Source organism: Littorina saxatilis, linkage group LG11 (assembly GCF_037325665.1).
Source record: "Littorina saxatilis isolate snail1 linkage group LG11, US_GU_Lsax_2.0, whole genome shotgun sequence".
Taxonomy (NCBI): domain Eukaryota; kingdom Metazoa; phylum Mollusca; class Gastropoda; order Littorinimorpha; family Littorinidae; genus Littorina; species Littorina saxatilis.
In genome coordinates, this window is record NC_090255.1 from 4774289 (window position 1) to 4784912 (window position 10624).

A 10624-nucleotide genomic window follows, 5' to 3' on the forward strand; every position below is an offset into this window, starting at 1 on the left:
GTTTGCGCAGTATTCGCATAAGCAATCACGTCTTCTGTTGGATGTTGATGGCAGGACGTCTGCTGGGCGCATTCTAGCAAACATGGAGCATGAAACCTTTACGTCAGGATTTTCGGCTTTGAAGAGTTCGTACGCAGAATTGAGTGACCTCTCCATGACCTTGCGGTTTATCAGTCGCTTCTTTGCTTTCACCACTCCTCTTGCATCTGGTAGTGCCCTGGACACATCTGACCGTCTGTAAAAATAGTCAATCTGATGCTGCATGGTCTCCCCAAAAGCGTCTTTCCTCTTCTTTCTTGTGTTCAGTTGAGAAAAGGCTGATGCGTTGGCGGCTTTTTGGAGCAGCTTCATGCCAATTTCAGTTTCTCTGTTCAGATGCCTCAAGGAGTACTTTTTCTTTGTGCTGACAACAAATGCTAGCGAGCGCTTCAACTTGAGATCCTCTTTGTTTCTCCGTCTTCTGATGGTGGTGACTTTTCTCCTGAAGTTGGAAAATGACTCACTGCAAAATTGAAGTTTCCTCTTTGAATTTGGACTGACTATCATGCGTTCCTTTAGTTTCTTCTTTGATCTGGGCGTTGAATGCTGTACCATCCATTCTATGACATCTGCCTTCTTACCGCTGTCCTTTGGCATCTGCTTGTTTGCTCTGTATGCTGCCTTTCGCAGAGAATCCCTTGACTTGTAGGCTGGCTGTGAAATGGGAGAGGATGTTGATGGAAACATAGTTTGATCAAGTTGACTTGAAGTGGAAACTGCTACTGGTGTTCCTTGCCGTTTTGTCGCACACTTTTGTTTTGCTGACTTTCTAGCTGATTCAGGTGCCCTCTTTTCTTGATATCTTTGCCTTCAATATCAGCTTTCCAAAATAACAACTGATGTGCTAAAAATGAAGCCCCTTGATGAGTTTGCCCACCTGCATGTCCAACATGGCCCAGAACCGCAAAAGATTTGGAAGGTGGCAACCATGTAATATGTAATATTGTAATACTTGCAGCAAAGGTGATCAGTTTTCATTTTGATTTTTTCTCTGCATACTTTTTATTATTATGGATTCATTTATTTTTCAGTTTCAGACTTCTAGTACAATAATGTTCTGCATTTTGTTTTCAGTACAAGTTCCCTCAGCTTTCTGCAGATGCTTACCAACAGACTGAAGTTGCACAACTCACCGGACATAATTCCAGGTGTGATTTTACTTTCTGATTTCACTGTTCAGATCTTATTCGCATAGATTTCTCCACAAAATAGATTTAAGCTCTCGGACAGTGTTTTAATTTTTAGAGGAAAGTCTTCCTATCCAATAAAGTACACTTGTAATTATTCTTTGATTGCAGAAAAAGTTATCTTGCAATCGTCCTTGGTATTGTGAGGGGATGATGTACTCAGAACTTGCTTGTGGAGGTTTTGCATAACCCTGTATTTTCTGTCCTCTTTCAGCATTCAGCATGGCAGCTGGGTGGAGGTCACTTTCACCACTGTACGAGGCAACACCGAAGTATACAGTGGGGTGGTGGTGGGACTCAGACCAGGGGAGGCCCGTGTCAACTTTCTTCGGAAGAAGGGAGATGCATACATCTTCCCAGACGTGGAGGACATTTCATGGGTGGATGCTGGCAGCGTTAGACTGCTAAATGTCCCAACTGTCGGCCGTAGAGGGCAACATATGTTTGACTGATTTTTTATGCACTTCATCTTTTGATTATCGTGGATGAACATAGTTTTTACGCTGGTTTCTTTTTCATGTTTTTACAACACATTTTTGTACTCCTGGAGCATCTTGCATCATTTCATAAATTGTTCTTCGGTAACTACCCACCCTTTCCCATCATAAGTTTGCATTTCAGCAGTTCTAAAACTTGTGGAGCCACGACCTTCTTTTACTCCTAATCTCACAGTTTTTATCACTGTCTGGTATTGATTATGTTGGTATATGGTGTATTTGATAAATTTATCAATAATTAACAGAAATTTAAAGTTTTTTTGGGTGTTTTATTGCATGATGTCAATTTTTACAGTCACACGACGCACACGCGTCAGTCTCAATTTTAACACTCAAATCATCTTCAATCACAACACATTTTTAGAAAATGATAAGAAAAATGGTCCTTTTCATGCTCCTAACTCAGTGTGCTTTATGTTTTCACCATGAAGGCCATGACACCTCTGCGCATCTGAAAACATCACAATAGACACAAAGAAATGTGCGATTTCCTCCATTTGGGTTCCACGTGACATACAGAACATTTGGTTATTCACACAAAATGAATAATGTGTAAGTAACTGCAACAACATAAAAACAACTGTCTTTGTATGACAAAAACAATATATGAAAGACCTGCATACAATGCTGTTATCATAGTGTAGGTGAAATTGTTTATCCCCTCTGTTGCGTATGTCACGGTTTCCACTATAGTCATTGGTACTGCGTGGAAAATGAATAGGTTTTTCTTCTCATGTTTCACTTAGGATACAAGACCTTGAATGTCTGCCAACATTGCAAAATAATTTCAGCAGGAATATTGGTTCATTGTTTGAATAACTATACCAGGTGGAAACCATGTGACATACAAGACACCACTTACGTTGGTTAACTCTTGGTGATGTTTTACTGAAACCGGCATGTGCTTTGTTTATTAATTGCATTAAGGCATTAAAATAGTGTCTAAACTTTAACAAAAAGTGGGTTTGGCTTTGTTTTTATAATGTTTATTTTTTTACCCCAATGTCCCAGGTTGTGATCCAGTATTGTAGATGTGCACAGAGGAAAAGCAAATTGTAAGCATGCTAAAGTTTTCTTATTAACAGTTCTCTTTTACACTAAACACCACTTGTTTGAAAAGAGAAATGTAAGCGCTGGTTGAAAGTGTTCACAATCGGCCAAAATAGACAATACCTTCAGGGGAAGGATTCTGCCTTGAATAGAGGTCCTCATGTCAAACACCGCATTTTTGCATCTTTTTCCCTCAACACTCTGTTTCCCCTCTCACAGCAGGAGAAAGTCGCAGCGACCCCACCACCACCGCCTCCACCAAATGGTACGTGGACACTCCCCCAGTGAGCGGCTTTCTCCCTCAGGCATCATCGGAGAAGGTGGAGCTTAGTTGCCTGCCCATCATTACACCCACCGGCCTCCAGCAAACCATGCTTGCCGCGCTGGGTCAGAGCGACCCACTGATCGCCGCTATCCGCTCTGGTTCCGGAACGGGTGATGGCTCCGACCAGCCTCCACCCTTATCGCCGGAGAAAAAGCTGACAAAGACACAACCGAAGGGGACGTTTGAGTACAAGGTATGTACTGTGGTGTGTTTGAGGGGTTGAATTTTGGTTGCAAGAGGTTTTTTTAGTGGGTTATTGAAATTGTTGTTTGTGCACGCTGTTCACACACAATCATGTGCACGTGTTCACATGCATTGCACAGGCTTAAATTGTGTGTGTATACAAATAGATACAGACACACACATAGACAAACACACATACACACATACACACACACACTAACACTAACACACACACGCACACACTAACACACGCACACACACACACATACACACACACACACGCACACACTAACACACACACACACACACACACACACACACACACACACACACACACACACACACACACACACACACACACACACACACACAAAACATACATGCATACACTTACACACTGAGTAAGAAGCTTGATTTCTAAGATTTTATCCTGCAGCTGCATGTTTAACTCTGTCACATCAGTTATTGAAATAATTGTAATTCTTCAATGTGTATGGTTAAATGTGTTTGGCAGGTGGCAAAGAACGACACACTGGAGAAGATCGCGGCTCACTTTGACGTCACGCCGTCGGAACTGAAGAAGCTGAACCGCATGTCTTCGCGCATGGTCTTTGAAAATCAGGTGAGCCGAAAGCTCTTTTCGGAGCAGGCTGTTTTTTAGAATAATTTTGGGCGGGGATGTAGCTCAGTCGGTAGCGCGCTGGATTTGTATCCAGTTGGCCGCTGTCAGCGTGAGTTCGTCCCCACGTTCGGCGAGAGATTTATTTCTCAGAGTCAACTTTGTGTGCAGACTCTCCTCGGTGTCCGAACACCCCCGTGTGTACACGCAAGCACAAGACCAAGTGCGCACGAAAAAGATCCTGTAGTCCATGTCAGAGTTCGGTGGGTTATAGAAACACGAAAATACCCAGCATGCTTCCTCCGAAAACGGCGTATGGCTGCCTAAATGGCGGGGTAAAAAACGGTCATACACGTAAAATTCCACTCGTGCAAAAAAAACCACGAGTGTACGTGGGAGTTTCAGCCCACGAACGCAGAAGAAGAAGAAAAAAAAAAAGAATAATTTTGTTGGGTTCTACAGTAGATTTGATATACAGTGGAAACACCGCCTTGTTTCCCCCTAAGACCTTAGTTTTTAAGATTTTCTGTTCATAGCATCTGGAAAGTTTACTACATTTTATTAATTTAAGACCTTATTTTCTCAGAATGTTGGAGGTCTTGTTCTTCTTCTTCTTCGTTCATGGGCTTAGACTCCCACGTTCACTCATGTTTTTTGCACGAGTGGATTTTTACGTGTATGACCGTTTTTACCCCACCATTCAGGCAGCCATACGCCGATTTCGGGGGAGGCATGCTGGGTATTTTCGTGTTTCTATAACCCACCGAACTCTGACATGGATTACAGGATCTTTTCCGTGCGCACTTGGTCTTGTGCTTGCGTGTACACACAAAGGGGGTTAAGTCACTAAGCAGGTCTGCACAGAATTTGACCTGGGAGATCGGAAAAATCTCCACTCTTAACCCACCAGGCGGCAGCGACCGGGATTCGAACACACGACCTCCCGATTAGGAGGCCGATGTCTTACCACCACGCCACGGCGCCCGTCATTTCTCAGATTGTTGAATGTCTTACAAGGGGGGTTTCCCCGTAGATTGTATGTATTACGTTTCAGGGCATAGGTGTCATTTGATAACAATAATGCTTGAAATACGGAACAAATCTTGATGCCGTATTTTTATGAACAGTTCATCTGATAAAATGTAATAATGTTCAAGCAGCATCCTTGTTGGTCTCGAACACATTTGTTTACACTGACCTTGACCTTGCAGACACTGTACATCCCTGACCCTGACTTTGTGCCCTCTGACCCCCCGACCCCTGAAGCTGTCAGCCCTCCACAGAGCCCTGTGGATGTCAGACCCAAATATGTGAGTTGGATATACTCTGTGTGTGTGTGTGTGTGTGTGTGTGTGTGTGCGTGTGTGTGCATGCTTTTGTTTGTTTGTTTGTTTGCTTAACGCCCAGCCGACCACGAAGGGCCATATCAGGGCGGTGCTGCTTTGACATATAACGTGCGCCACACACAAGACAGTCGCAGCACAGGCTTCATGTCTCACCCAGTCACATTATTCTGACACCGGACCAACCAGTCCTAGCACTAACCCCATAATGCCAGACGCCAGGCGGAGCAGCCACTAGATTGCCAATTTTAAAGTCTTAGGTATGACCCGGCCGGGGTTCGAACCCACGACCTCCCGATCACGGGGCGGACGCCTTACCACTAGGCCAACCGTGCCGGTGTGTGTGTGCATGCGCATTGTGTGTGTATGGATTGTGTGTGAATATATGCTTTCTCTTTTTGAGTGTGGTATGTATGCAGGAAGTAGGGGAAATGTGTGCGAGGACGTTAGTTGAATTTTATTGTGACATGAATTCCTCTTGCAAATAACCTCAACAAGAAAAGACTCAAAGAATGCCAAGAAACAATCCCAACTACAAGAAATGTACAGAGCACACTCAAAAAAGCCGTCAAGACTGCAAACAAAAACAAAGAAAAACTACACCCTCAACTACAAAAAATGTGCAGATTTCTTTTCAAATCTACTTTCTCTCCACAGGATATTCCTATCGTCAAGATGGCTGACAAGCCGCCGAGACATGTTCCCGGTCATGTGATGAAAATTCCTTCCCCGCCCGCCTCCGTGCCAGCCAGGAATAACTCTGACGTCAAACTGGTGCACGTGCTGAGCGAGGATGAAGCCAAACACTTGGATGAGGAATGCTACGAGCGCTTCATCAAAGTCTGTGCGCAGTACATCTCAGAAGGCTTCGTAAGATTTGGTTTTCTTTATGCATGGGTGAGATTCTTCCGGTATATGTCAGAAATCCAGTTTCGAGTATGGCCTTTTTTACATTTAGTCAAGTTATGACTAAATGTTTTAACATAGAGGGGGGAATCAAGACGAGGGTCATGGTGTATGTGTGTGTGTGTGTGTGTGCGTGCGTGCGTGCGTGCGTGCGTGTAGAGCGATTCAGACCAAACTACTGGACCGATCTTTATGAAATTTGACATGAGAGTTCATGGGTATGATATCCTCAGACGTTTTTTTCATTTTTTTGATAAATGTCTTTGATGACGTCATATCCGGCTTTTCGTGAAAGTTGAGGCGGCACTGTCACGCCCTCATTTTTTAACCAAATTGGTTGAAATTTTGGTCAAGTAATGTTCGACGAAGCCCGGACTTCGGTATTGCATTTCAGCTTGGTGGCTTAAAATTTAATTAATGACTTTGGTCATTAAAAATCTGAAAATTGTAAAAAAATAAATTTGTTATAAAACTATCCAAATTTACGTTCATCTTATTCTCCATCATTTGCTGATTCCAAAAACATATAAATATGTTATATTTGGATTAAAAACAAGCTCTGAAAATTAAATATATAAAAATTATTATCAAAATTAAATTTTCGAAATCAATTTAAAAACACTTTCATCTTATTCCTTGTCGGTTCCTGATTCCAAAAACATATAGATATGATATGTTTGGATTGAAAACACGCTCAGAAAGTTAAAACGAAGAGAGGTACAGAAAAGCGTGCTATCCTTCTCAGCGCAACTACTACCCCGCTCTTCTTGTCAATTTCACTGCCTTTGCCATGAGCGGTGGACTGACGATGCTACAAGTATACGGTCTTGCTGCGTTGCATTGCGTTCAGTTTCATTCTGTGAGTTCGACAGCTACTTGACTAAATGTTGTATTTTCGCCTTACGCGACTTGTTTTCTTCTCTTTTTGTGTGTGTGTGTGTGTCTGTGTGTGTGTGTCAGTGTGTCTGTGTCTGTGTCTGTGTCTGTGTGTGTCAGACCTGTCAACCCCTTCCAAGGCCAACCTGTACAATATGATTAAAACTGTAATCAGGGCAACAATCCCTTACACACTCCCAAAAAATGAACACAGGCAAACCTGAGTTCACACGCAAGACTCGCATGACATAAAAAAAAAGAAAGACCCGCTGGTAAATACTCAACATTTATTTTGTATTCATAAAACACATCTGATTTAGCATTAATAAATACATACAACTACTGTAAAACGCACTCACACAACTACTAGTCCACTGACCAGGAAAAATCAGTCCAGTCTCACCTGATCACTTTAAGCTTAAATGTATAACACAGTCACACCCACACAACTACTACTGTCCACCAGGAAAAATCACAGTCCAGTCTCACCTGATCACTTTAAGCTTAAATTTATAACACAGTCACCCACACAACTACTACTGTCCACCAGGAAAAATCACAGTCCAGTCTCTCCAGATCACTTTAAGCTTAAATGTATAACACAGTCACACCCACACTACTACTTTGTACTACTGTTCACCAGGAAAAATCACAGTCCAGTCTCACTAGATCACTTCAAGCATGACACTTGTAGGTAGCAGTAGCAGTAGCTGACTTTGCCGTGGCAAGCAGATTGACTGTGGTAATGGTTTCATGGCATTGGCTTGCGTCACATCTTCTTCCGTTGGAAGGCGGCTGTCTCGTTTCTGGAAATGTTGGTTCACAGGCTTGAACTGTTTCGAACGAATCAATGATTGTTTGTGTACCGCCGTTTCAAAATGCTGCTTCAAGTCGTAGTGACAAGAAGCAGCAACTTTCACTTTGATGTGCGAGCCACATGGCACGCACAAACTGTACTCCTTTCCCTTGTCCGATGATCGCGCGACACCAAAGTACATTTTCTCCCACTCCGACATGTGCTGACCATGTCCGGCTTTCTTTCTTTTCTTCGCTGGCCTCTCCATCTTCAGTTGTAGCACGAAAAGTGACGCGAATCGTTGTCTGTCGCTGAAGTAAGTTGCGAAAACAAACACCAAATCTCGCGACACGGAAGTAGCGGATTGGGCCACAGCGCCCTCTATGATACCTTCTGCGCATGCGCACAAGCTCAGTTACAGTCTTTTTGAGTCACTTGAGAAAAAGTGACTCTATGTAATCGGTCAGTGTTAGTCTGTCCGGCCGGCCGGCCGGCCGTCCGTAGACACCACCTTAACGTTGGACTTTTCTCGGAAACTATCAAAGCGATCGGGCTCATATTTTGTTTAGTCGTGACCTCCAATGACCTCTACACTTTAACGATGGTTTCGTTGACCTTTGACCTTTTTCAAGGTCACAGGTCAGCGTCAAAGGAAAAATTAGACATTTTATATCTTTTCTCGGAAACTATCAAAGCGATCGGGCTCATATTTTGTTTAGTCGTGACCTCCAATGACCTCTACACTTTAACGATGGTTTCGTTGACCTTTGACCTTTTTCAAGGTCACAGGTCAGCGTCAAAGGAAAAATTAGACATTTTATATCTTTGACAAAGTTCATCGGATGTGATTGAAACTTTGTAGGATTATTCTTTACATCAAAGTATTTACATCTGTAGCCTTTTACAAACGTTATCAGAAAAACAAGGGAGATAACTAGCCTTTTCTGTTCGGCAACACACAACTTAACGTTGGGCTTTTCTCGGAAACTATAAAAGTGACCGGGCTCAAATTTTATGTGAACATGACTCATTGTGTTGTGAATAGCAATTTCTTCCTGTCCATCTGATGCCTCATATAATATTCAGAACTGCGAAAGTGACTCGATCGAGCGTTTGCTCTTCTTGTTCTGTTAGTTGTTGTCGTCTGCTAAACAGAAACGAATCTGATGATCGGTTTCGAATCTTTGTTCGGGTTTTGAATTTTCCCGTACAATTCCCGTACAATTTGGTTTACCCGTACAGCTAGGCGTTGTACGCCGTACACACCAAAATTTGAGTAAATCCCGTACAAAATACAGGAAAACCGTACAGGTTGACCGGTCTGGTGTGTGTGTGTGTTGTGTGTGTGTGTGTGTGTGTGTGTGTGTGTGTGTGTGTATGTGTGTGTGTTGTGTGTGTGTGTAAGTATATATGTGTGTGTGTGGTGTGTGTGTGGTGTGTGTGTGTGGTGTGTGTGTTCGGTCGAGGTTGAGGATTCATGACATTTTTCAGTCCCACCCATGTTGATGTGACAGGGTGACGAAGTAGTCTCCCTTGCTGTGACAGAGTTGTCTGCCAGCCTTGAGCGTTAGTTATTACATTTATTTGTTTGTATGCTAAAAAAGGCAGGGTCAGTTAATAATCTGTGAAATGCAGTACTTACAATTCACATGCATCTCAACATATGAGAATACCTTTACCTTTACCATTTTAACCTGGAGGTGTCCTCTCTTCAAAAGAACTTTATATTACAGGTACAAATGGAAGTGTTTTTGAGTGTGTGTTTAGTTGTTGTAATGTTTTTAATTTTTGGAGGAGGGGGAGGGAGAGGTTTTTCTTTAAATTTTGAAAAATATTGTTTCATGTGTTCGCAGGAAAAAATTGCAGGCACTCTGCTGGTGACCCCTAATGCCATCATGTTTGACCCCGACGTCCTTGACGAGAAGGTCAAGCGCGAGGGGCCGGAGCAGTTCGGCGTGGTGATCTACATGGACACCATCATCACCGCGGCCCTCTACCACGATCTCTCCGCCATGCGATACCACCAGCGCAGCAAGTGAGTCTTTGTCTGCGTTGAAAGGCTTTTATTAGCAGGGCCAACATGACTTCGCGGAGTCTATTTTACGAAGTTTTAGTACTGAGTCTTGGGTAAAAAGATTTTGTGAAGTGGACTTTGGGCTGAATTAAGGATGTTGTGTACTAACTTTGAACAGTTTGATTTGGTATTGTTTGAATGTTTTATTCGTCAGATTTGACATGTGTGACAGGGGAGGCTACCGCTCCTTTCACGGCAGACTCTGCACCCGAGTTGTTGGCCTTTAAAAGTCAACACCGGTGTATTGTAGAATTCTGTTTGTGATGGGGTCTGGTGGTTTCCGATTGTCTGTATGTTCATGGAAACCTTCGGGTTTGCATAACAGTTTATTAGCCCTAACATTTTCAATCCTGTTTGATTGCACTTCGCTTCCCAAGGTGATCGTAGTGTTTCGGCACTCGGTTACACATGCGTACACACACGGCCACGTACGCAGACATATACAGACTGAGAAAGACACATGGTCATGGGGTCATACATAGAGAGAGAGAGACAGAGAGAGACAGAGAGAACAACAATTCTTTATTTAACGAGGGTAATAGAGTAAGCAGTGAAATACTTTTTTACATCTGGCCCTCGCCCTAAAGAGAGACTAGTCTAAAAATAATGGATAAAGAATAAACACAGAGAGATACAGGCAGACAGAGAGAGAGAGAGAGAGTATCTTATCTTATCATATCATACAGTACAACACTGTGTGATTCAAATTATTTTTATGGACAAAATACA

The 10624-nt window shown here is 42.9% G+C and overlaps 1 protein-coding gene across 2 annotated transcripts in view; it reads left to right on the plus strand.

The window, feature by feature from the left end:
• Positions 1-10624, plus strand: part of LOC138979440 (oxidation resistance protein 1-like) — a 126541-nt gene that overhangs the window by 43735 nt on the left and 72182 nt on the right. For both annotated transcript variants that reach the window (XM_070352159.1, XM_070352160.1), the window contains exons 3-7: positions 2993-3291; positions 3796-3903; positions 5112-5210; positions 5901-6113; positions 9675-9856. In XM_070352159.1, coding sequence (XP_070208260.1) covers positions 2993-3291; positions 3796-3903; positions 5112-5210; positions 5901-6113; positions 9675-9856 — 901 coding nt within the window. The remainder of the gene's footprint in view (positions 1-2992; positions 3292-3795; positions 3904-5111; positions 5211-5900; positions 6114-9674; positions 9857-10624) is intronic.